General features: G+C 38.8%; 1 protein-coding gene across 9 annotated transcripts in view; it reads right to left on the reverse strand.

Moving 5' to 3' along the window:
- CHD8 (chromodomain helicase DNA binding protein 8) overlaps nucleotides 1-27,022 on the reverse strand; it is a 54,191-nt gene that overhangs the window by 11,443 nt on the left and 15,726 nt on the right. For 4 of the 9 annotated variants that reach the window (XM_072962772.1, XM_015251570.3, XM_072962770.1 and 1 more), the window contains 23 exons: nucleotides 24,541-25,598; nucleotides 23,296-23,667; nucleotides 22,020-22,405; nucleotides 20,947-21,061; nucleotides 15,095-15,277; nucleotides 14,945-15,013; nucleotides 14,525-14,580; nucleotides 13,891-14,008; nucleotides 10,930-11,013; nucleotides 8,286-8,423; nucleotides 6,997-7,118; nucleotides 6,608-6,851; nucleotides 5,484-5,660; nucleotides 4,349-4,492; nucleotides 3,835-4,090; nucleotides 3,033-3,243; nucleotides 2,593-2,788; nucleotides 1,925-2,092; nucleotides 1,564-1,743; nucleotides 1,288-1,398; nucleotides 743-939; nucleotides 290-489; nucleotides 29-209 (listed from right to left, as the gene is read on the reverse strand). In XM_072962772.1, coding sequence (XP_072818873.1) covers nucleotides 29-209; nucleotides 290-489; nucleotides 743-939; nucleotides 1,288-1,398; nucleotides 1,564-1,743; nucleotides 1,925-2,092; nucleotides 2,593-2,788; nucleotides 3,033-3,243; nucleotides 3,835-4,090; nucleotides 4,349-4,492; nucleotides 5,484-5,660; nucleotides 6,608-6,851; nucleotides 6,997-7,118; nucleotides 8,286-8,423; nucleotides 10,930-11,013; nucleotides 13,891-14,008; nucleotides 14,525-14,580; nucleotides 14,945-15,013; nucleotides 15,095-15,277; nucleotides 20,947-21,061; nucleotides 22,020-22,405; nucleotides 23,296-23,667; nucleotides 24,541-25,383 — 4,751 coding nt within the window. In that variant the 5' untranslated portion in view covers nucleotides 25,384-25,598. The remainder of the gene's footprint in view (nucleotides 1-28; nucleotides 210-289; nucleotides 490-742; nucleotides 940-1,287; nucleotides 1,399-1,563; nucleotides 1,744-1,924; nucleotides 2,093-2,592; nucleotides 2,789-3,032; nucleotides 3,244-3,834; nucleotides 4,091-4,348; nucleotides 4,493-5,483; nucleotides 5,661-6,607; nucleotides 6,852-6,996; nucleotides 7,119-8,285; nucleotides 8,424-10,929; nucleotides 11,014-13,890; nucleotides 14,009-14,524; nucleotides 14,581-14,944; nucleotides 15,014-15,094; nucleotides 15,278-20,946; nucleotides 21,062-22,019; nucleotides 22,406-23,295; nucleotides 23,668-24,540; nucleotides 25,599-27,022) is intronic. The other 5 variants (XM_015251576.3, XM_072962773.1, XM_015251575.3 and 2 more) reach the window with 3 other exon arrangements.

The following is a 27,022-nucleotide window of genomic DNA, read 5'->3' on the forward strand; positions in this document are numbered from 1 at the left end:
CTTTAGTTTGCTAAATTCCCGTCCTTACTTGTTACACTGATGTTTCAAGTGCTTCTTATAACTCTCATCTTGGAACAGAGTATCAGGGTTATATTTCCGGATCCAATCTGCCTTATGGATATCAAAAGTGCTTTGTGACTTTACTTTTTTCCCCTTACGTCCACGGGGCACAGGGATAGATAGACCTGGGAAAGTGGAGACGTCGAAGACTTGGATTGAGAAAAACCCTTGGACCTGAAAAGGATTAGGTGACCTACAGAAAGATGAAAAGCAAAGAGTTGATAATTACCTGAATGATTCTGCAATTCTTTTGTCTTGCCATTTTCAGCAGGGCTAATCAAGTCCCAAATGAAGCCTTTGATATTTTCATCCCCACGGTAGTGTAGAAGACAGTACACAAGGATGGCCCGGCAAATCGTTTCCACATCTCTTTCAGTCATACGTCGCTTGAAGCGTCCATGAGACAGAATATCTCGCCACCGTCCCCAACTAGAAAAAAACAGAAAAAGAAATTATATCATTATATATAATTTCCTGAAGACTCTAATTCAGTGATATTCCCCAGTCCCTCTGAATCAAAATTCCCAAAAGGTGGGAGACAAAAAGATCTTGGGAAAATATGGTAACAAAATGAAGTATTTCCCATTATCCCCTCTTTGATCATAGCTTCCAATGTGAAAATCAAACAGGGTGTCAATCAGGACGGAGGTACACTACCTCTGATGGCAAGATGGGCTCTTACCCATATACCAAGAGGTGCTTTTCCACCCGGAAGCAGTCAGTGCGCCCATAGGTATGATGACGGTCATGTCGGCGAGAACGTGGCCGCTCATCATCTTCACTTTCCAAATCAGAGAATTCCACTAGGTCATCATCTTTCAGAGTGCTGAAGTGGCGGGTCTGTTTTCGTACTCTAGGTGTGTCAATCACCAAGTTATTCTACGCAGAAAACAGAAGCAGAAGTAACTCTTTCACAATATGATCATGGGAAAGGAATGAAAGACAACCATAGATTGAAATAGCCTTGGATGTAACATGTAGATACTCAAAGAGATTTTTTTTGGACATGCAAAATAATCTACAGAGACTCACGAAGCAAAATTAAGTAGGAGTTATCTAAGTAGTTTCCTGGGGCCTCCTATGTAGAAAATTTTTACAATAGCCTTTGTGTATAATATACTATCACAAACAAAGGTCAGTACTGAAGAATCAAGAGCAGCTATAAAGAGTCCTGAAAGTAACATGTTTTCTGCAGTACCTTCTCCCTAAAGGAAAAGGAAAGCTCACCTTGCTATTGAGTAGATCCATGTCCAGGTCAGCCTTTTTGGCCCACTTCTGCCAAAAGTTGGGGTCATCCAGAGAAATATCTGTCCTATTTTCAGAAGCAACAAAGCTTGCCTTGTGTGGAAAAAAAAAAAACAGTAAAGTTAACAATAACTCTTTTTGAGTAATGGAAAAACAGTACATCTAAAAACTGCATTTAAAAAATATATTTAAATTCTAGAAATTCCTGTCTCTCTCTCTCCCTCTGTTTCTTTAGCCTCTAGCACCGACAGAACATACCTTGGCAAAGGTGGAACCCTTTCCTTCAGATTCAATGGTGATAGTAGTGGTTCGTCTTAACAAGATCTGGTCAATATCCTCTTCGCAAAACTTGGAGCCCTCATCATCTTCCTCCATTATGGCTGCATATGCGCCTTTACGTAAGAGATCTTCAATCTCCTTCTTGGAGAACTGCTGAATCTACAAAATCCAACAGAAAGATGAAAAGACTACAAGAGAATATTATGTAACCATGTCATGACATTTTATTATATTTTAAGAAATAATAATTGAGAACCTCAACAAGAGGTCAGGTTCCTATTCAAAAACAGCTCCCTCTATCAATGTGATCTGCTACAAACTATAGATTAAGAAGACTCACTCCAGTAATGTTGCCATCCCGACCACTCATGGACTGAAGCACAGCCTTATCCAATCCCAACTTGAGGCTAGCCTTATCAAACATCTCTCTCTCATAAGAATTACGAGTGATGAGACGGTACACCTTCACAGCTTTGCTCTGCCCAATTCGATGACACCGTGCTTGGGCCTAGTTTTAAAAAAAAAAAATGGAAGGAAGGGCAAAGATAACAAATTAGAGGGAGTGGGGAGGGGAAGGATTCAAAGTACCGATTCACATCTTTAAAGCAGCCATGAGACCAACTCAAAATCAAGTCAGTTTCAAGATGAAATTAATGCCCCATCATGTAGACCTGGGTTAGCAAACTATTGTCTGCACAGTCACCTGTTTCTATAAATAAAGCTGGAACACAGCTTTACCCATTCATTTATATATTGTCTATGGCTGCTTTTGCAGTACAAGAGCAGAGGTGAGTAGTTACAACAGAGACGGTCTAGTCTGCAAAGCCTAAACATTTACTATCTGGTCCTTTACAGAAAAGGTTTGGTGACCTCTGATCCAGACTGCCACACCTAACTAACCAAACAATTTCATATTCTCTAAAGGAAAACTCTTTCTAAGAGATCCTGATCCTGTTGCAAAACCTCCCAGGTTAGGTAATTAGGCCCTAAGACAATGATTTCCTTTACCTGCAGGTCATTTTGTGGATTCCAGTCTGAATCAAAGATGATGCAGGTATCAGCAGCTGTGAGATTAATACCAAGCCCACCAGCCCGGGTGCATAGCAAAAAGACAAATCGGTCTGAGTCAGGCTTGCTGAAGCGGTCAATAGCAGCCTGCCGTAGGTTGCCTCTAACTCGCCCATCGATACGCTCATATAAGTACCTGTATGGAAATTCCAGAAAAAAGTTGAATCAGCTAAGCAGAAAAAGAGAACAAAAAAGCCGTTTGAGATCAATATCAGTATCACTATATTTCTAGTTCACCAAAAAGCTTATCAGAAAGTTGAGAGTGAGAGTCTTAAATACTTCTCTTATCCCAGTCCTGATAAACTTTAATTAAATCCAGCCCTCCTACTCTTTGCAACTTTTATGAGAAAACAAAAGGCGAAGAATGACTCTTTTCTCACCTTCTCTGGATTAGATAATCCTCTAGGATATCTAGGCAGCGTACCATCTGGGAGAAGATCAGAACCTTATGGCCACCAGCTTTAAGTTTTGGAAGTAACTTGTCAATAAGAACCAATTTGCCAGCTGAACGAACCATAGCCTGCAAGTGGAAGTCATGAGGTATAATATGGCAAGCTTCTCGGAATTCTGTTAGGATTTTTTCTTCTGCACCTGCCGAAAGAAAAATCAAACTTAACAGTGAGTTCCAGAGAAACATAACCAAAGTTGCAGTTCATATAACTGAGACAAGGAAGCAAAGGAAAAAAAGTAATCTGACTTGATATCAACATTTCTCACACATAGAATTTCAACACCCCCCAAATCCTAAATCATCCTCAATTTTGTCAATTCAAAATATTTCATTAAGTCAGGCTTAAGATTGTAATTTGATAAAATATATGTAAATGTTAGGACAAGGACTAGACTAGTACATACAAACCACTATTTATTACCACCCTACTGGCATCCAAAACAGAAACAGCAAAATAGAGCACCAGTGAGAATGGAAAACAGAATGACTTTAGTTCTTACTCATGAAATTCTAAACAGCAAATCTTTTTTAATTTTGGAGATTATGTAGAATCAAGGGGGTAAAAAGAACTAGAGAAACACATTCGACATGAGAATTGTTTTAAAAGGAGAAACCTCCTCCATTTCCAAATGAGGATGATCAGTCAATATATCTATTGATCCTGAGAAATACCACTTAGAAAGCAAATAAGGTAACACAGAAATGCAGGTATTTTCCAGGAATTTCCTCACCATTGATGAGATATGGGTGATTGCAGCATTTGCGCAACTCCATCATTGTATTGAGTAGGTTAGGCATGTTAGTGTGACCTGCCCCTTTGGAAAGAAAGGAGAAATTCTTCTCCAAAATAGCACGGTAGTATTTCTTCTGAATGTTGGTAAGCTCTACTTCAATAATAGTTTCCTGTTTGGGTGCCAGGTTTTTTTCGACATCCTCTTTGAGTCTTCTCAGCATCATTGGCTTGAGAATGGCCTGTAGCTTTTGAACCTGTGACCAATACAGAGAGAAAGGAAATCAACAATATGAGGACAAACATGCTCACATTACGTGGAAACATGAAGAAATACAATGGGAGTTTTCCAGTATCTGAGAAATGTAGACTTTAGACAATGTCACAAATGATGTAGGTACAAGGTTCATGCAAGGAGTTCAGAATGGCCCTTGATGTCTGACAGTAGACATCTGCCAAGTACAAACTTGACCTTTTTTGTCCTGGGTTAGTATCACATCACAGAGACTTCTTACCTGTTCCTCTGTCTTGAGATCCCCAAAGTCCTTGAGGAACTCTGATTCTGAGGGAAACTGTGAAGGTTCCAAGAAATGAAGCAAGCTGAACAGTTCTTCCACAGTATTTTGCAATGGTGTTCCTGTGAGTAGCACTTTGTGCTCCTATAAATGGAGAAAACAGAAGAATCATGAAACTCAAAACTACAAAGGACTTCTGGGGTTTTCTAACTTTGCTTTCATTTCTTTAACTACAAAATTATGGGAATGGACCAAGTACTATCTTAACTTTTGTTTTATTTGTTCCCTCTTTTGATGAACACAAAATATGCAAGAAAACTCTCGATGTTATTTAACATATTGAATTATCTTTAATATTGTGATTATAAGCCAATAAAGAAACGTTTGGAATTTTTTTTTCCAGTTACATATGCCTCTCCACACTCAACTTCCCACAGATACCCTAATACGTCCCCCTCTAGGAAATGTACCCATGCTAGATTAAATATGGCCATTAATTTTTGGCAGTTGCTCCCATCAAGGTTTGAATATGGGCTTGCCCTGTAACCAACTCTGACAAGAAAATGTAGCAAAAGTGACATCATGTGAGTTTCAGAGCCTGTAACTCAAAGGCCTTGCACAAGGCTTCCGCCTTTGCCCTCTTAGAACACTGCCCTGACCCTGCAATGTAAAGGGGCGAAGTCTGGCCTATTGAGGGTGACAGGCCATGTGGAAGATGACTCAGCCAACAACCAGCACCAATCGTCAGCTGCAGCTGCATTACTGACTCCAGGTAAAACCACCAAAAGAATAGCCTCACTGAGCCCAGCCCAAGTTGCTGAACTAGAGAATCATGAAAAACATAAGTTGTTTTAAACCACTAATTTTTGGATATTTTGTTATGCAGCAATAAGTAATAAAATATCCCACGTCTCCACCTAGAGAACCACTAACCTATAAACACCTTCCAACCCTAAAATTTATGTGAATTTTATCTGACTTTGAGGTTACCATTCCCATAGGCCATACCCAACACCCAATACCAAGATTCTGATTCTCTTCCTCTCTGCTAAATTAAGGTTATATTAATTCCAGAGGGAATTAGGGTATTTTAATTCCAGGTGTTTCTGCCCACAAGTCAGTGAGAGGGACTCACCAGATCCATGTGCTTGAGACTATCAAGCAGCTTACAATTACGGTTCTTTAGTCGATGGGCCTCATCGATAATGACACAACGCCATTCAATCTCACGAAGCTCGGGACAGTCTGACAAAATCATCTCAAATGTGGTGATCAGGGCATCAAACTTGTATGCACCTGGGATGAGGCGCCCCTAAGCAGGAAGGCAATGCAGTTAAAAAAGGCCTGAAGTGGACCTAAATGACAAGCTCTTCTGAACTACACATTCTCTTTTTCACATTCAGGCAGACTTAATAGGAAATACAAACTGCACCACCACCCACTTCTGCCTCTGCTTATCTTCCTAATAAACAGTGCCAAATCATGAATTTAAGATACACTGCCTCCTCAACATACTCGGCTTCTTGGGAAAATGACAGGCCTCACTGAATGAAGCTGGACATTTCTGACTCTGCTGCGTGCCCACCTCTTGTATTTCAGTCCTACATCACTAAAATCCACAAACGTTGAGCACTGCTGAAACATATAAGACAAAACTAAAAGTGAACATAGCTCATGTAGTATGTGGTAAAATTGGTTATTATCTAAAACTGGACAAAGTAATTGAATTATCTTAACAAAATTAAAAGCAACAAAATACGACTTAAATAAATTTGGTTTGGTAGAAATAAAAACCACAGAAAACTAATGGGAAAAAAACTCTTCTAACTCAACATTAAGAAAGGATGGATGATTCAAATTTATATTTTCAAACTTACACAGAAAAAAGAACTGATCTTGATGAAAATTTTAGTAGACTTTAAAAAAAGGACATGGCTTTAGTTCACCACCATATGGATCAAGGAATTAAAGTAGCTACATAAATTTCATTCTAGAAAATACTTTCTTGGTGAAAACTTTTTCAATGCTGATAAAATTCTATTTAAAATGTACACATTCATAAATAAAGTCAGAGCTCCCACTGGATCAGAATGTCCACTGGATGAAAATAGCAAAGCCAAAAAAATGCCCTGCACAATCTAGACAAAAATGCCTTAAATTACAAAGAGTATCAATAAAAGTCTTTTATTCACATAAAAGCCTGTAAAACACCAGGTATTTGCTCTCTAAACTATAACATTCCCAGGACGTGTAACTCACCCGTGAGTCTTTGCAATACATTTCATATTGTTGAATCATCTGCCGGCTGGCCAAACTGCCATGGTACACAATGGTGTTCATCTCTGTCCACGTGTTGAACTCTCGCTCCCAGTTAGTAATTGTGGACAGTGGGGCAATGACCAGGAAGGGACCATGGATACCCACATTATATACCTCCTGCAAGAAGGCAATGGACTGAATAGTTTTGCCCAATCCCATCTCATCAGCCAGGATGCAGTTCTGCCTGTAGATTCATCATGGAAAAAGAAAAGCACATCAAAAGATACCATTTTTTAAAAAAGTACCTAAAAAAAAAACAGTTTCAACAGAAAATAAATAAAAATAATCCCAGACTAAGTCTATATATCTTACGGTCCCCCTTTATTTACCTGTTATACCAATTAAAGAGCAGCCAATTGACCCCTTCCAACTGATATTCACGTAACTGATTTCTGTTTTTATACTCATGTGACAACTCCAACTTCTTCCAGGCACTTGCCTGTGGACGATTCTAAAAAATACGAAACTTGCATAAATGAGGTGGAGACACTAACGAAACTAGGCAAACTTACTAGATAGTACTAGTAGTTGAAGTCAATTCAAAAACATTGCTTGGATTAACACATGTTAAATATATTCAAATTCATGAGTTTATAATGACACTTCCTATACCATTTGTACCTCTGGGTAATCAAAGAGTAGGTAAAACATTTCTTTTTATAGAAGATTCTGGATAGTAAATGAAGAAATGACAGAATCACCATTTTAAAATTCTTAAAGAATAGATTTCTGCAACGAGCAAAAAATGGCCAATAATAGCACGAGACAACCTACTAGAACCATCTATAAAGTAGACTTACTGGTCTCTCTCTTCCACTTGATCAAGCCTCTAGAACAGTGATATCTACGGACTACAAAGATATCTAATATCTACAATGACAGAAAGTGTTTTATATCTGTCATGAGCCACATGTGACTACTGAGCATTTGAAATGTGGCTAGTGGCTACTGTACTGGACAGCACAGCTCTGAAAAGTTCTAATGGACAGCACTGCTCTACATCTAACTATTTATGTGAAATACAACGAACAGAAAAGGTAACAAGGGGAATGTAACTGGCCAACTTCAGACTATGGAAAACCCTAGAGAACAAATCACCTGGTTTCTTTAAGGGAAAAGTGCAAAGGAGGAAGAGGAGATCAAGGGGAAACTATAATTAAAGACTTGAGATATTTTAACTAATAGCAATATATGGACCTTATTTAGAATTCAATTCAAACAATTTAACAGAAGTTATAAGATAATTACGGGAAAATATATAGTGATTGGTTATTTGATTATTATTTAGGGACAGTTAAATTTTTAAAGCAAAATAATGGTATTATTTATCTTTTACACATAAACACTGAAATTTTACAGATGAAATAAAGGGATCTGAGATTTACTTTAAAATAATCCAAGAAATGGAGATAAGTGGGTAGAGAAATACACAAAACAAGATTGGCTATGTGTTCATTGTTAAAGGTAGGTAATGAGTACCTTATACTATCTCTTCAACCTTTATATATATTAGAAAATTTCCATAATAAAAAGCTAAAACAACAACAGAAACTTCTATAGAAGAAAAATTAAATAACTGCCTATGTAGGCATTATACGCTAAATGCAAATATACTTACCACCCTTTTGAGTTCTGGGTGCCTTGACTGGATCCGTTTAAATTCTCGGATCTTGCCCTCATCAACATCCTCTTTCAGCTCCCAGGTACTATCCTCATAGGGCAGAGAGCACCATTTCACCAGGTAATAAATTACAGGCTAGAAGAGAAGAAGCCAAAGCCTTAATAGATTCTGTGTTCTCTGCTGTGATTAAAAGATAAGAATTTGATTAAAGAATCAGATCACAAAGTGTCAAACCAAAAAGGTGCTGAAAACACCAACCACAGGCTCACCTGCTGAGACACTGTATTAGTTGTGGCTTTGATCATGTTTGAAGGCAATTTATCAGAATCTAAAAGTGAACTTTCTACCTAGCAGTACCTAGAACACTAAGGCACTGAAACATTAGACTCATCAACTAAGCAGATGAAGGGAAAAAAAAGAAATCCTCTATTACGTTGAGTTAGGTTGAGATTAAAAGATATGGTGACCATGTTCCATACTAGTCTCCTGGCGTCAAGTATGATACAGTGGAAGCCAGGCTACTCAGACGTGAGGAACAGGCTGAACCCATAGGAGCAGAGCAGGGCTGAAATCACTGGGCTTTTGCGCTCCTGAAGTTGTGAGTGAAGATGCTATTTCAAAGAGCACTCATATGGTGGTAAAAAGATTTCCTTGCGACTCCTAGGAAGCTAGGAGAGAACTATAAGAGGTATCACAGAAGAAAACTAAGAGTGAAAGGAACTAAGAGGAAAGGGAAATGCTGGAGCTGCAACTACAGCGCGATGCCCTCTGTAGGCATTCCAGTACAAGGGAAGGGGCAGTGACCAATATTCCCCTGTTCTCACTACTCAAGATGATCATTGCACTGACTGCACTTCCATTTTGGGCTTATACGGGGCAAAAAGAATTAGACTGGGCCTCATACAATCAAAAGAAATCTCTAATTACCAATTCATAAAATATCTCTTAAAATAGCCAGCAAGAAGTATGAAGATGCAAGTGTCTCAACAGAATTACATCAAGGAATCCTTAGAATTAATCTAGTTTCTCTTTCACTTTTTTTTTGTATTCAAGTTACTTAATACATAAAGGCATTTATCCAGTTCACACATTTCCAGCATAATTGCTTTTCCAAGAACTTTAATATTTATTATAATATTTATTTCCAGTATTAGGTAATGTAAAAAGGATGACAAATTAAACTCCTTTTGAGAGAGGAAAAATGGGCACACAAAATGCCTTTATCCAATATTGAGAGCATAAATTACTGTACCAGGATGCATTTCCATCTGTCATGCCAGTTGCAATACATTACAGAGGGGTATAATCAGAGGCCAATTACTTTTGGAAAGTCAAGGTGTTAAGTACTGTGGAGAAGATTAAGATTTTCAAGGCTGGGAAGGTTGAAACCCTGAAAGCACGGAGAGTAATTCAACAGTAGCTAACCTGTCTTGTCTAATAACTGGTCCATTCCACATACACCTCCCACAAATGAACAAGCAGTAACTCCCACCCCTAACCCCCCAAAAATAGAAAATATGTTATCTGAGGCATGCCTGTTAGGATTTAAAGACAATGAATTGCAATGGGCCGTGACACCTAAGGTTCTGAGTAACTCTGAAGGCTTGTAAAATAAACTTAAAATTTTACAGAGGGAAGACTTTGACTTTTAGGTCCTGTAAGGATGGTATGTGGGAGCAAGTCACAGCCTGTGAGTGAGTCCAGCCCACTCCCCGGCACTGACATCTTAACAAAGCTCTGCTGTTCCCTACTAGTCACTCTGCAAGCAGGAACTGAAGTGATAAACACTTGGTGAAATGTGACCCTGCAAAGTTAAACCAACAACCACGACTTGAAGTGAGAAGAGTTCTAACAAAATGGTGGTTCATGGTCTAAGTAAGTTTGAATAAAAGAGAGAATGTTGAATTCACTGGCTTAGATCTATATGCCTCTTCTTTGGAAAGTGAAAAAAAAAATGAATGAAAACATATCACCAAGTGTTTCAGCCAGTGTAAAATCTGCTCCTCAATCTAAGAAAGCTTTAGTGCCACAATTCCCAAATCAAGTAATGCATGAGAACCCCTTGGAAAACCAACTTAAAAATACAGATCCCTGGGTCCTATCCCAGACCTACTGAATCTAAATCTCTGGGAGTAGGACCCCACAATTTGTTTAAAAGCACATATTCAAATGCAGTATATCTGTTTTAGTGACAAATGAAAATGCATTTAATTAATGGTTTTAAGTCCAGGAAAAAAATAATTCTGAACAACATGGAAAAGAGCTGTGAGTCTATGCGAATATTTCTATATTCATAAATCTGGAGATTTGTAAAGTATCCCTCTCCCCATCTCCACCTCTCATCCCCAGCTGAATGTCAAGGGTCTCCTACATAATATCTGAGAGAAAATGAGACTAAGGTGAATGAGTGCTTGTGATATATAGCTCCCAGATGTTTGACTTTACAGGAACCTTTCCTTTCGCCTCTCTCTCTCTACTCCCTTACCTTCCCAATATTGCTCTAAGGACCCCTCAGAAAAATTCAAAAGTAGCTTTTTAATCCAAGTGACTTTTCAGCCGTATCTGAAAAACTAAAGGATGGGCAAGCAGACTAGCAGCAATCTTTAAGAGGCCTTGCATGTTCCTCCATGCCCCAACTCACCTCTCCATTGTCCTTGTCGATACTGTGAGACTCATCCAATATCCTATCCACCTCTACATAGTCTGGATTGAAAGGCTCTTCATCCTAGAAGAATTATGAAACCAAACAGTAAGACCAAAAGACCACTGTCCAGGAAACCCACTTCTCCATCCCACCTTTGGCTGATAACCCTACTTCAAAATTTATTAGGAGAAAATAAGGGAGTTACCCATTTTCACAGTATCAAATCCTACACTTACCTGGGCCTGCACCAATCTTCTTGTCTGTTACCAGATAAAGTGCCTCTTCTCCCTAACAGAGGCCACTCTCTCCCTTTATGCCCTGGATTCCATCTCTTCTTGCCTTCTTAGGAATCCCCTCTACTGGAGCATTCTCATAACATACAAACATGCTGTACTATTTCACACCTTAAAAAGACCTTCCTTAATTCTAACATCCCTCTGCAACTATTTTTCTCTTCTGCTTTATAGCCAAATTTTCCCAAGAGTTGAAAAAGACACAGCACCTCCATTTTATCACCTCCTTCACTCAGCTGTCCACATATTCCACTCTTCGACTTCCATCACACAACAGAACTGCTCTTCTCAAGGTCATTAACCATCTCCAAGTTGCCAAATATGATGGAAACATTTCTGTACTCACCTTAATTTACCTCTGTAAAGTACTCAACAATTCACCAAACTCTCCCCAAAGCACTCTCTTCCCTTGACTTTTCTGAGACACCGTGTTTTCTTTGGTAGCTTTTATTTTGGTTTTTCGTTTTGGTCAACTCTTAGTCTCACTGGATCTTTTTTTCCTAAGCCATGGTATCCAACTTTGGGTAGTATCCCAAGATAAATAACCCAAGGCTTCAAAGAAAGACTTCAAAGAAAACTTCAGACATTTTCCCCCTGGTTATTGTGACATAGCTTTCCCCTAATCTTTCTCCTACCACTCTGGCATATAGTCCCTTCTCTTTCACCTGGTCCTCTAAATTTGTGAGAATTGCTTAAGGCTTGGTTCTGGGCTTACATCCATTCTCTTATAGAAAGAACTTTTTATTAGAAACTACAGAACTATTAGAAAGTACAGAACTTTCTCTCAGGTGACTCTGCACTATTAAGGCTTCAATAACTATTTATATGCTGATACATTCCAAATTTTAATTGCAGCCTAAAAAATTCCAGATTTGTATATCTATCTCCTTACTAGACACATGTCAGAGAATTTTAAGTTTACATGGTCTAAACTAAAATCTTGATTTTCCCCAAATCAGTTGCTTGTAAAATCTTCCATACTTCAATAAATGACCCCACTTGAAGCCATTTGCTCACACCTGTCTATATAAGCCATCACACCACTGTGTCAATTCTACTTTAAAATAAATTCAAACCTATCAGTTCTCTCTAACCACTGAAACCATTCTACTGTAAGCCATGATCATTTCTCATGTAGAAAACTTCGACTGCCTCCTTACTGCTCACCCTACTTACATGCTTACTCTTCTCTAATCCATTCTTCAAAGTCAGCACGATCTTTTAAAAGTGAAAACTGGATTATGCCTTTGACCTGTTTTAAATAATCCAAGGGTTTCCCCTTTTGCACTCAGAAGAGAAACAGAACTAAAAGGTCTGTAAGTACCTGCTTGCCCAAATTCCAACCTCATTTTGGGCCATTCACTCACCATCGCACAGTCCTTTCAGTTCCTCATCCTGTCTCAGGCCTTCACATATGCTATTTCCCATGCCAGGGAAACTATTTACATGTGTTCTTAGCCTTGCTAACTCCTATTCATAATTCAATTCTCAGAGAAGACTTCCCTAATTAACCAAAGTAGGTATTTTTTTCTTATGTCTTCTTGTGCTCTTTCTTTCCTGGCACTTACCACAATTTGAATTATTTTAAAATCTCTCTCCCCATTAGACAGTGAACTAGATGAGAACACAGACCACATCTGGTGTGTTTACCACACTGACTACCACATAATAAATAATGAACAAATGAATGACTGATTTGGTTAAATGGCCTGCCTACAAAGGCAAATCTGATTGGCATATGAGTTAGTAGAGCCTGGCTCAATGGTCACAAGTTACGTATCTAATACCAGCTGGAAGGGGATTATAGTTTCATTGTACGTTTCACAAATTAAACTTTAAAAGCTCATGAAAAAATCCCACAACCCAATTAGTATTATTTTCATATAAAAAGAAATTATAAAGCCTACATGGTCCTACTTGCCCTCTGCAAGTGATGTGGAAAATTAACTTAGCAAACCTGCTATATAAAGTTGGCTTTACCAGATGTATTTGGTCATAACTGGTTTCTTGCTGAAGCTATACATGATTCTTTCTTTCAATCTTTTTTACTAGAATTTTCCCCCTTTAGCTCTTAAAAAGCTTTGGAAAAGAATTCTTCTCAAGGCACTTATATCGAATAAAGGTGAAAAAACCCATTTTGGCAAGTGGATATGTATACAAATCTTTCAAAGCAAAATGGAGACTTAAAATATGCTCAGGAGACCCTGACAGATGATCCACTATTTGGACATTAGAAATTAAAGTTCCTTTATCACTATTTCTAGTTATATTGGATTAGAAATTTGAGAAGATAAATGTTCTCTCTTAATGATATGATTGCTTATGTCTAGTGATGCCATCAACCGCTGAGGACTGACACTAGAGGGAGAAGAATGCCTCAAGTGGACCAGAGGTCAGTTTATCATGTTCTGAAAATCCTTCATGATTATCAAGCCAGTCAGTTCCAAAATACCCAAAAACTTATAAAGAAAAAACTTATTTAAACCTGGTAAAACAAAGCATGGGGCAAGGAAAGTCCAACAATCAAAATGAAAACTTTATACCCATATATATATATATGGGTATAAAGCAACTATAAGTCTTTTGAAGAACAAGTCAAGGCCAATAACCTGCGTAATGTATGTGTCTATGAAGTAAATGCTAGGCAACACCTATTCCTAATTACCTCATGGAAGAAGTGTCTCATCTGAGCCATTTTGGTTTTGAAGCGCTTCAGTTTTTGATGGATTCTCTTATCCTTCTCTAGCTGGGAGATGGTAGCCCATTCACAGTGCAGATAGGAGCTGAAGGGGATGGAAACAGCCAGTCAGGGTGTGAGAAAGGGGAATTGGGAGGCTAGTGTTGGAGGTGTGGGGATTAGCCAGAAGCAGACATACATGCATGTGCTTCAATGAAGAGACAGTCTCTTAGGTCAGGCCGTCTTAAATTTGGTTTTAGACACAAACCGCCTGGCCTACGGTGGGCTTCAAAGTTCACATTTCTAACAGGCACCCAAATGACGCTAATTCTGCTGGTCCATGGATCACACATTGAACAGCAAGGTCTTAATGTTAAGCATTAAGGTACAGAGGATCACAAGGGATTCTATCAGGAACCACCCTCACTCCACCTTCCTACAAGTAATACCGAGAGTAATGTCAATTCCTGAACTTCTCTCTTAACATTTTCCTCACTGTAAACAATTTGGGTGAGGAGACTATAAAAAAGGGGACACATTCCCACCCAGGATAGACTACAGGAGAACTTTTTACAACCCTGTGGAATTAGGGGTGAAAAGCTTTTTTGCAGAGATTACATACTAGTTCTTGTACTTGACAAAGAATTCTTCTGCTTCAGTATATTGTCCGGAAGGAAGCTGAAAAAAAAAAAAAGGAAATTATAGTTACTGGTAACTTATTTGTTAAAAAGAACCTTTAATTTTAAGCACACATGGTAGACTTCATACCAATGCTCCCAAGATATATTACTGATTAAGGGATTAAAGAACTAATCGGGAACTTTAATACTAGAGGACCCATAGCTGGAGAAAGTAAGCCCTTATGCATTTTAAACAGACAGTGAAAGAAGAGGCAATAAGACAGTTCCTATTTTCTATCTAACTTTTCTCCACCATCTCTCAGAACTACACTGCAGCAATACATCCTGACATCCTAATGTGCTCATTAAATACAGCCTGTGAATGTAGCATTTTGGGCTGATAGTTAAAGTTGAGTCCTCACCTCCTTCTTCACAATCCGCATGGAAAGCACTTTGTCTACAATGGCTGCATCTTCCTCACTGGGATTCTCCTGTGGCAAAAGATGGAGTCAGTCAACAGGGACTGTGAGCAGCAAGACAGACCTCTCAAATTGCTTAAGTTCTCAGCTTACCACAAAGAACTGCATAGAAGGCAAAGTCTCGCCATCTGGTTCCTGCACTGGTTCAGGGAGGATAGGCTCAGTTTTTATTGGACCCGTTACATCCACTTCTTCTTCTTCTTCATCATCCGTGATCTTTATATCCAGATCCTCTGTATATTTTTTTCGTTTGACTTGACGGTTTGAGCGTCTCTTCTGTAGAGGCAAAAATGGTTAAAATAACTGCTTTGGTCTCTCAAACAGAAAACCTTTAACACTACTTGCCTATGGTCATATACTTAGATTTGACTCCAAAAATGAAAAGTTAAACTGAAAGATGATAAAGAGCTTATTTACCAAACTGTGTCAAACTACATAATTTACACTATGTACTGAATATATATTAATTTGCTGAATTGTTTTATCAAAAAAGCAGAATTCACCCGGAAGTAATCTGGGTACTATTTTCAAGAGCCTCTAAAAAACTGAAACAGGACTCTCAACCTACAGGGTGAAATGAGCTTCACACTAGGAGCAACCCTGAAGTGCAAAAGTGCAAGAATACTTTGTTTTTAACTGTTTTCTTTGTTTTAGTTCTAAATAGTTTTCTTTAGTTTTTTTGGTTGGTTTTAATAAGTAGGATCATACCATGTGTATTGTTCTGCTGCTTATTTTTTTTGTCAATGTTTTTCTTGGAGGTGTTTTCCATATGAAGACATTTTATATCTACCCTATTCTTTCAAGTGGTTGAGTAAAGGGTTTTTAATTAAGTAACCTAAGAAATACTTGCAGCTCATGATAAAAAAATTGGGAAGGCTGGAGGGACAAAATTATTATTTTTCAATCATGTTATAACCTCTGAAAAACCCAAAATCAAATGAGTTATTAGCAGCAGAACTACTGAAATTGAGCAAACTTGCCTGGCATAAAATTAATTTTTAAAAATCAATAGCATTCTTATATAAATTAAGTCAGAAAACATAATAAAAGATTCTATATATAAAAAAGATTAATTATCTTACACATTTAATTAAGTAAGAAATACATAAAATCTATATAAAGAAAACTTTAAAACACTACAGGAAGACATTAAAAGAGACTTGAATAAATAGTAAAATACAGTGTTCTGGAATAAGAAGATTTAATCCTTCCTAATCACGTAAATTTGGCAAAACAAAATTAACGAAACTTTTTAATTAGATAAGCTGATTCTGAAACTCAAATGAAGAACTAAATATCTAAGAACAACAAAGAAAAATATGGAAAAAATATGCTTGGCCTTACCAGATATTAAGGACAATATAAAGCTATACTAATTAACACAGCCTGGTACCTCTCCTAGAAGAGATAAACAGGTCAATAAAATAGCGTTGAAATATAGACTAAAAATACTATGTGGATTTAGAACATGATAAAAATAGTGAGGAAAAAGTGAATTATTCTATAAATGGGATTAAAAACAAATGACTAGCTATCTAGAGGATGAAAGAAACAAATTTATAAAAGGATCAAAAGATCTGAAAGTTAAAAGGCATAAAATTTTTTTATAATCCTGGAATAGAGGTGTTTCTAATAAACCAACTTGATCAATTTGACCTTATAAAAAATTTGAGATATCTGCATAATATAATCCATCATAAACAAAGTTGAGAGAAACAATGAACTAGGGGGAAAAAAATGCTATGATGCATTTCCCAAGCATAAAGAGTTCTTTTGAATAACTGAGAAAAGATCAATATAATAGAAATGGGCAAATAACATGAACAGACATTTCATAGAAAAAAATACAAATGGTTTTTTAATGTAAAAAGGTGCTCATATTCATGATAAAATTTTACAACTGAAAACTAAACTGATACCTATTTTTTTTTTGCACCTATCAGAATGGCAAAAATCAGAAAGTTTGATCAGATATTTGAAACAGGAATATATACACTGTGAGAGTACATATTGGCATGAAGAACATGCCTATAGAGAACATCTGACAATACCCTTTGATCCAACAATCCCAATTCAAAGATATTGTCCTACAGATAAATTTGTGCATATATATAAATCTCTACAGTATTACTTGTGGTAGTAGACCAGAGAAAACCTAAATGCCCACTAATAGGGGAATGGTTAAACAAATTATGCTATAGTCAAAAATGGAATACTACAGAACTATTTAAGAAGAGTGGGGTAGATTGACAAGACCAAATGTTGAAGATGAGGAACCAGGATCTCATTGCTGGTGGAAGAGTAAAATGACAATTACTTGTGAAGCTGGCAGATTCTTATAAAATTATATGGTTATATGTTTAACTACCCAACAGTCTATCAACTTCTGAGGATTTAGCTATGAGAAATGAAAACCTATGTCCACAAAGTACTTGTACTAAGACTTCACTGCAGCCTTACTCATAATAGCTCCAAGTCGGAAACAACCCAAAAGTCTAATAGGAGACTGGATAAACACTGTGGTATATTCATAAAACAGCGTATTTCTCAAGAAAAAAAAAAGAATGAACTACTGGTACATCAACAATATGGAATGAACCTGAACATTATGCTGAAAAAAGTGAGACACAAAAGGACATACTATGTGATTCCATTGACGTGAAGTTCAAGAACAGGCTAAATTTAGTCCATGGTAATGGAAATCAGAACAGTGGTTGCATGGGGGTCAGTGGAGGGAGAGGATGGTGAATTGACTGAAAAGAGTTTACAAGGGAAACTTCTGGGGTGATGGAACATAGGACTTCATTAAATAACCTCTCTCCTCTGGTGTATATTTCACATTTTTCATAATAAAAAAAGAGGGTGGGAGGAAGAATCGGCTACATCTATCTTTTCTGATAAAGAACTACCTCCAAGATATATTATTGGAAAAGACTAGGTATGGAATACTTATGTTAAGTGGAAGCGGATGTAGAGCGCTCATGAAAGTAGAGTATTTCTGAAAGGACACACAAAAATGGTAACAGAGGTTACCTCTGGGGAAGAGAACTGGGGGACCGTGAGCTTGGGGTCTAGATTGGAAGACTTTCATAACATCTACTTTTTGCACTGTTGTAATGTTTCTCACATATACATACATGTTTTTAGCCTAGAAAATGAAATGGTAAATAGTCCAGGTGTCAAAAAAAAATCTCACACAGTTACAAAGAACAAAAATGAAAGTACAGTAATCATGACCCACTTATCCTTCAACCCCTCTTCTCAAAGATACATACTTTTAATTTCTTGTATATCCTTCCACGGAGGGGGGTGAGGGGAAGGATGCATATACATGCACATAAACACACTCATTATACAGGCTATTCTACACAGACTTTTTCATTTTAATATGGAGAGCTTTCCATATTACCACACCCTACTCTACTTCACTGTTTTGTTTTATTTTTTTCTTGATCTTTTTTTAATGGAGGCACTGGGATTTAAACCCAGGACCTTGTGTATGCTAAGTACGCACTCTACCACTGAGCTATATCCACCTCCCCCTACTTCATTGTTTTTAATTGCCATGTAGTATTCTATTACATGGATTTTTCATAATTTTATTTAACTATTTCTCTACAATGGACATTAAAATTTTGGACATTTTTGCTATTGCAAATATTACTACAATATATACATCACTACATACATTGAGAATACATTCATGAGTTAGTTTCTAAGTGCAGAATCATTGAGTCACAGGGTATTAACATTTTAAATTTTGTTACACACTGACACACTGGCTTGCCAAGTAGATCGTCTCAACGCTCCCATCAACTGTGTGAAAAGTGTCTGTCCCTCAACTCCATTGCCAACACTGGTATTACCAATCATTATGGACTTAGTTGTATCCCCTCAAATTCTTAGCTTGAGGATATCCTAACCCCTAGTACCTCAGAATGTGAATGCATTTGGAGATAAGGTCTTTAAAGAGGTGACTGAATTAGGTTGGGCACTAGTTCAACTGGATTGGTATCCTTGAAAGAGGAGCAAATTTGGATACATGAAAGGTTGGGCACTAGTTCAACTGTATTGGTATCCTTGAAAGAGGAGCAAATTTGGATACATGAAAGGATACCAGGGATATACACACTGAGGAAAGACCATGTAGGGACACAGTGAGAAGGTGGCCTTCCCCAAGTCAAGGAGAGAGGTCTCAGAGTTAAACAGACCTGCTGATCCCTTGATCTTGGACTTCTAGCCTTCAGAACTATAAGAAAATAAATTTCTCTTGTTTAGGCCACCCAGTCTGTGGTGTTTTGTTATGGCAATGCTAGTCAATTAACATACCATTTTCTAAATTTTCCTAATCTTTATATCTCTTGTATTACAAAGAGCTGCCTTCAGTTTGTATTTGGATTATTTAACAAATATTTTATTTAACCCTTTGTTTATTTATTTAACAAACACATATATAACTCTTAGTAAGCACTCCTATCTACGCACTGTTGTATGTGCTTTATAAATGTTTACATTTAATCCTCCTAACAACTCTACTTGGTACATACTATTATCTGCATTTTAGAGATGAGGAAATTGAGACACACTAAGAGGTTAAGTAAACTTCCCTGTAGTGACAATGTTAGTAACTAGTAGAGTTAATACGGGAACCCAGGAAATCTTACTCCAGAGTCTATTGTCTTAACCACTTTGCTGTTTACAGAATTTTTGCTGGTGTTATAAATGCATAATTTTATATACTTAAATGTATCAGTCTTTCCTTTTATGACTTGAATTTTAACACCCTCTTTAGATCTATCTCACTTGATAATTATAAAGAAAACTGTGTTTTATAAAGGTTCATGGTTTCAATTTTTACATTTAGACATTTGATTAAACTAGAATTTGTTTTTGTTTGAAAAGTAATGCAAGAAATCCAGCTTTATTTATTTCTCCCTAAAGGGATAGTCAGTTGTCCTAACACAATTCATCAAATAATCTTTTTTCCATTGATGTAAAATAGCCTTTTAACTCATACTAAATTCTCAGAACTATTTGAACCTATTTCTAGACTCTATTATCTTTAATTCATCTGTTATTTCTTTTCCAATTTCAAAGTCTTAGTAATCATTATTTCATAATATATTCTAGTCTGTTAAACTTGGTTTTTGCCTCGTTTTCCTTTTCAAAAATGTCTTGGCATTTCTCACATGCTGATATCCCCAAGAAGAATCAAAATATCAGCATGTCAATGAACTGAATGTATACTAAGCAAGAGGGGAGGCATTTATAATTTTTAACAGCTAGTGAGGCACTTGAGGTTCGTTTAGTCCAAATGTCCATTTTCATACAAGGAATTTAGATATAGCTAAGTAAATCGGCCAGGCCCATTAGAGCTACTCAGAAGTACCATGGGTCTCCTGAACCTTAATACCTGGTTCTTTTCATGGTTAGAAACTAGAGCCAAAGATGGTACCATAAAGCAACAGAGATAGAAGACTGAAGTTCTTTTGGTCCAGCTTCCTTTATTCTCTCCTCAATGCCTCTCATCTTCAAAAGGTAGCAAAAACATTGTGCCTAAGCACCCCAGCTCACAGTCAGAACCCTGAAGGGCGGAAGAAGTAAGGCAAAGGGAACAACTGGACAGTTCTAAGAGAAACCCAAGTATTGACAGAGCTCTAACAATAACCTTGTGACACAGTTTCATATTTGCTTAGCCTCTGAAACACTAGAGTTTGAGAAAATGAGTGTTGCTAATTTTATAGTAATATGCTTTTTTCCGGAAAAAAATTAAAATGTAAAAGATATGACCATGACCAAATCTTACCTCTTTTACCTTTTAGGCCTACCGCTGGTTTAGAAAAATGTGCATCGGCTTATCATTTCTCGGTATCTAATCCTGGTTTGTCTATCATAATTAAACATGATTTTTTTTTTTTAAACTAAGTTCTTAGGGATCCTTTTACCTGAATGCTGCTTTCTTCATCTTCCCGGGGTGACTGTGCAGGCATGACTTCCACATCTGAATTATCAGATGACGTATTACGCTTTCTCTTCTTACCCACCACAGGAGTGATGGTGCTAAAAAGGAAAGGCCAGATTTAGTTACACTGAAGGCAAGGAAAATTTAGGAGTAAGAAAATGTAATTAATTTAAATCATCACATATGAAGCTTCAATACATTAGTATCTAGGATATTCGGTCAGTGTGACACACAGCTATTGACTGAGGTGTTTGAACAAAGAAGATACAAGGGTTCCTAAACTACTAGGAGACCTTTACACCAGATTTGACAAATCGCTGCTACCACTGAATTCACAAATACCTGAAGAAAGGGAGCCTAACACAGAAGAACGGATCCTGACTAAGAATTACAAGGCCTCATTTTAGTTCACTTCTGTCACAAGCCTGGCATTAGTTTTCTAACTTGCAAACACTGATGATACCTGGCCTGACGGTTGCTGAGGATCAAGTACGATAAAAGATATGACACTTGTTTTTTGAAGCTGAAACACGCTGTACAAATAAAGCATTATTATAATTACACCACAAAACCTGAAGAATCCCAGCAAGTGCAAGACAGGGAGATCGGAGAGAAGCTACAAGATGTGGAAGGGAAAGAGAGGATACTCAATTTTGTGACAAGAATTAGGTTGCAAGCCATGGATCTGTCAAGACTGCTTAAGGCTGATGGCGGTTCCTGCAATCCTCTCCAGTTCACAGATGAGATGCAAGAACAGGGCAGCTATGTCTCTCTTTTACTGGTGTGGGTGGTAGGGGGGTGGTGAGAAGTCTCTTTCACACTATAGTGATACAAAATCAGGAAGAATACAGAAAAACAGCCACAGCTTTTCAGTGTAACCCAACACAAGACTGGCTATCTTTCCTGTGTTTTGGTGTTCACCTGGGTCAGAAAAAGGGAAGACAGATCACCTTAAACTATGCAGCTGCTAAATACAAGTAGTTCCTCTCAACACTAACTTTAAAACGAGTGCACTGTCCTCAAATGCCCCATCAAAACAGCAAGGGTGGTACTCACTTTAGCTTACTCTTGCCCTTGGTTTTGGAGGTACCAGCTGTTTTGCTCTTCTTTGGCTTTTCTTCCTTGAGCCTCTCCCCACTGCTCTTCTTCCTGCGTTTCTTTTCACCTTCCTCCTCAGGCCGAACGCTGGGCAGCTCATCCTCATTCAGCACTCGAGGTATGTTCTGCTCACCTCGGGCACGGGCCCTAGCGATGGCCTCTGCTACAATCCGATTTGCCTTCTCTTGCTTCTTCTGGTGCTCCAGCCTACGGTTTTCCTCGATTCCGGTCTTGCCCCCGGTATGAGGAGCAGAGCTTGCTGGTGAAGACAGAGCTGCCACTTCACTGGCACTTAGAACTTTAACAACGGAGAGCCCAGAAGAGGCCCCTTGGGAAGAGCCGGCCTACAGAAATAAAAACACTAAAATTTCAACACGCCTGTAGCTAAATGACCTGACTGAAAACTCAGCTCTGAGGCAGGCAGGCTAGAAACTTCAGCCTCTAGCTCCTTAAGAACCAGACTCAGACCAGGGGAGGGTGTAGCTCAAGCGATAGAGCATACGCTTAGCCTGTATGAGGTCCTGGGTTCAATCCCCAGTACCTCCTCTAAACATAAAATAAGTAAACCTAGTTACCTCCCTCCTCCTCCCCCCAAAAATAATAAAATAAATACATTTTTAAAAAAAGAACCAGACTCAGACCAACTCTTATTGAATTAACTTAGAGACACATTGTGTGTGTGTGTGTGTGTGTGTGTGTTTCCTGGTGGAAAGGAGATAAGAAAAGACAAGAACTGTGCCAAACTAACCTTCAATATCCTTTAGCCATGCTCCTAACGTCAATACTAATCTCCACAACTCTAGAAAAATTCCAAACAATACAGCCAACACTGGTCTCTTGGCTAAAAGTAAAAAAATTCAAATTCTGCTCTTGGCCTACCTTTATCTCCCTGGGGGTGAGAGGAATGATAATCACTTGACCTGTTTAAGACTATTTCTTTTTCAAATGAGAGGATATTTCCATATTTATGTCACAAGAATATTAGGAAAAGATTGTAAATCAAACAGCTCAAAGACAAACATCAGACAAATCATCTCTTATCCCAAACCCAGCAGTAACCCTCAAATCTTTCCATGATACAATGAAAACAAGGTTTCCATGGGTGAAAGAAATAAAAGTCTGCATTTCATTTCCAAGGTATGAGTCTAACTGGGCCCACATTCAACAAGTGGTTGCTGAAGACAATAGAAAGGGACTAGAGATCTGTTTTCCTTCTTAGCTACTGAAGCCTCACCTGTGGCTGCAGCACCACCTTGAGTGGCACTGAAAGTCTCTGTCCCGGGCCCTGTCCTGGTCCCATTATCTGAGCCTGCTGCACAGAGGAGAGCGTCACCGGCTGCGCTGAGGGTGGCTGCTGGGGTGGCGGCTGCGATGATGGAGGCTGTGGTACAATCTGGATCTTCTGCTGGGGCTGCTGCACCTGCAGCTGGATAGTGACCACTTTGGCGGGCTGCCCCTGGGCATTCTTGGCTTGAGTCAGGGCTGCTAGCTGGTTGCCCTGTAACACTATCTTGCCTGGTAGACTCCCTAGCACGACATGCCGGTGTCCTTGGGGACCTCCAGACTGCGGCTGCTGGAGGACCAGCGTGATGCGTTTTGATTCACCCTAGAGTGAAGACAGGAAATTGCAAGAGAGGTACAACATTAAAGAATGGCAGACCCCTTAATATTTACACCAGTTCTCCTCATCCTAGAATTATAAAAACTGAGGGTCAGAAGACACAGTACAATTCAGTTTGTTTATCCTCCTATCTGTCCTGATAAAATCTTTTCTATAAAACCTCTGCCCAGTGGGTACCAAGCCTATCCTTGAAAAACTGATGGGAGGCTCACTATCTTCTAAGGCAATCATTCCATTTTTTGAAATCTATTAGAGTAAGCCTTTATATTGAATTAAAATTCACCTCCTTACATATTTTCTCCACCAGCCCTACTTAGTACTGCCCTCCCCTCCCGCTACGCTCTTCTGTCCCTTGATTCAGAGGCTAGGGCCTCTATTTTCTTACAATAGAAACTAGCCTTTTCACTGGGCAAGACTGGGGGAGGACAATCTTAGTAATAAGAACAGGGGAAACATACACATAGCTTCTATTAAATCTTGCAAATACACTTTTCCAAAACCGATTCTTTGTTCCCACAGCGTCCTGTATTTCTCATAAAACTTGACATCATACATTATCGTGAGTTCCTGTTTAAGGTCTGTATTTCCTGGCAGACTGTGAGCTCTGTAAGGACAGACCGCGTCTATCTTGTTCAGCACTAGCTAGGCACAGTGTAAACATGTAGCAAGAGCTCAAAAAATCTGTTAACACTGTTTCTACTAGCAAGTAATAAACACGTGGCTGTCAACACTAACTGATAAGAAGCAAAAACGAATTTAAGTAGGATCTCCTAGAGACAGGTCTCATGTGCTTGCTCTCACACAGTTGCTGGGCCCTCTGCTAAACCAAAATTCACCTCCCCCTTTCACTCAAGTCACCTGGGTAGGTGTAGAGGTCAGTGTAACTGCAGGCTTCAGTGGGGGCCCTGTGGCCCCAGGGTTTCCAGCAGGAGCTGAACCCTTAACTGGCTGTAGGACCAGCTGCTTTACTGGTCGGCTGGGCTGGACAATGCGCTGAACAGTAGCCTGGTTCCCAGGGACCTTGGCGGCCAACACTGTATTACCAGAGACAATGGAAACACCAGGTCGAAGGGGAGTGCCGGTTAGCACTTTGGTAAAAGTGACTTTTCCACCATTGGCCGTGCCAGCCACAAGGGGCTGAGCTGTGCTGGTGATACCTTGGGCCTGAATTTGTGCCACATGGGCACCAGTGACTGAGGAGCTGGGTGGGGCTTTAAGGATAACGATCTTAGGGGCTGACTGAGGTGGCTGCCCTCCAGCACTACTGGAGGAGACAGCTGTGGCAGAGACACCCATGAAAGGATTCCCTTGGCTCAGGATCTCCTGGCTCTTGGAGACCTGCAAAAGTCCTGATGTTGGCGTCGATGTCTGCAAGACAGGTTGGGCTGGCTGCTCTTGGCTGATGGGCTGAGTGGTATAATCATGCAAGGTTAAGGATTCTGGAGCTGGAGCTGCTGATTCTTTGGGAAGTTCTGTGGGGGCTGTTTCCTCTGGTGGGGGGACCAAGTCACTTGCTGATGAATTCCCCACATCACCACCTCCACCATCCTGGTTCATCTGATCCAAGGAGTCCAGAGAGCTTGGCAGTCCAAGGGCTTCCTCAATAGGGTCTTGTGTGACCTGATTGAAGCTGTCATCAGTCAGAGAGTCCAGGCCAAATAAATTTGGGTCATCAAACAGATCCATGATGGGGTCTGCCATCTTGGGAAAGCAATCAGGGATACTTCCCCAAGGTCTAGGGAGGGAAGGGGAGGGGGGGTACTGGCTCTCCCCTCCCCTCCCCTATTAAGAAAAAAAAGTACACAATAGAAGAGGACTACTCTTCAGGTAAAGAGGCAAGAAACAAGTGCATGTCAGATTGTCCTGACCTTCATGGAGCAAGATGGCTAGGTCTTCAGAGGAAGATGGTGGAACTCCTGTTGTAGGAAGACAAATGACAAATAAGCAAAGTAGGTGACCTCAGGGAAAATTTCTCCTTCTTAGGTACTACCCTTATATCAAGTAGCATCAAAATAATAAGAGAAGAGGGAAATGTGAGGTAATCTGAGGACAGAGACACAGCAGAAAGAACATCTACATTTCTGTTTCAAAACTAAAACTGAAAAGAAAAAAAAAGAAACAAACCAACCCCCTTCGGGGGCTCTTACACCTACACACTTTGAAGTTTCTATCTGTCAAGTTCACTCAGCTGTCCCTGTCCATTTCCTTTTACAATTCTCATTCTTAGGTGGAGCTCAGGAAATTTAATATTCATTTACTTTCTATCTCAGGTTCTTAAGCTGACAGAACTTAACAATATACCAGCAACATTTCAGTGAATGTAGATAAAGGTTTCTGGATATACTGTATTTTATAAGTTTCCCTCGCATTTTAGATACTTTAACTTATTACCGGCAAAAATAGCCACCTTTAACCAAGCTTACAGCACAACCCCGCTAAGTTTATAGTATAATTTTACCCAAGAAGTTTCACAAACTTTATTCTAGTCAACCTACCAATTAGTGTATACACAGTATTTGTTATGAAGTCCCCTCCCCACTTTCTCATATTTAAGATCAAAACCTTCTTTTGCAAAGGATTAAAAGAATTCTACAATTTAGTTCCAGTTTGTGTTCCCAACTTTCACTTTCCTCACTTTCTATACTCTTATCACTTCCTATATATACCCTACATTTCAGTTCAACTAAATACAGTTCCCTTAATGACATTCCTATGGGCATGACTTTGCCTGTTATGCTGTAGCTTCTTCCTGGAACATACCCTTCACCCTCCTCCCCAACATCTATTCCAGCTGAAATCTCTGCCATCTTCAAAGGTCTTCTACTCCATTAGGTGAGCCCTGAACCTCTACAAGATGAGCAATTTGTGATGACTTGGTCCCTTAACCTTCTTTAAATACTCAATGTTGTCTGCACCTTATTTAAGGCATTTATATTTAACATTTTATTAAAATGGTAACTCTCTTGTCCATTGCCTCTGAAGGCCCAAATGGTTCCTTTGTGCAAATTATAAAAAGCTGCCTGCTCCTCAAGATACTTGCCTGCCATCTGCTGGAAAATTGTCATACTAAATATATTATCTATGATAATGAACATGTGTAATGCACACCCTGCACAATCCTGCATGGTGGCCCAGCTCCCCTTTCCCCAAGAGATAAGAGTTTCTGAATGGTGGGGACCATGTCTTACTTATCTGTGGATCCCTAAAGAACCGGTAGGATATCACATACACAGCAGTTACTCAAAAAAATTTTTTTTAATGAATAAAAGTATTTGTTTGCAGTGTCTGGAATGAACCATTCACTCCTTAGAGAAGCTAAATGGTATTCCCTGATTCTAAG

The sequence above is a fragment of the Vicugna pacos genome, chromosome 6 (assembly GCF_048564905.1).
Source record: "Vicugna pacos chromosome 6, VicPac4, whole genome shotgun sequence".
Lineage (NCBI taxonomy): Eukaryota > Metazoa > Chordata > Mammalia > Artiodactyla > Camelidae > Vicugna > Vicugna pacos.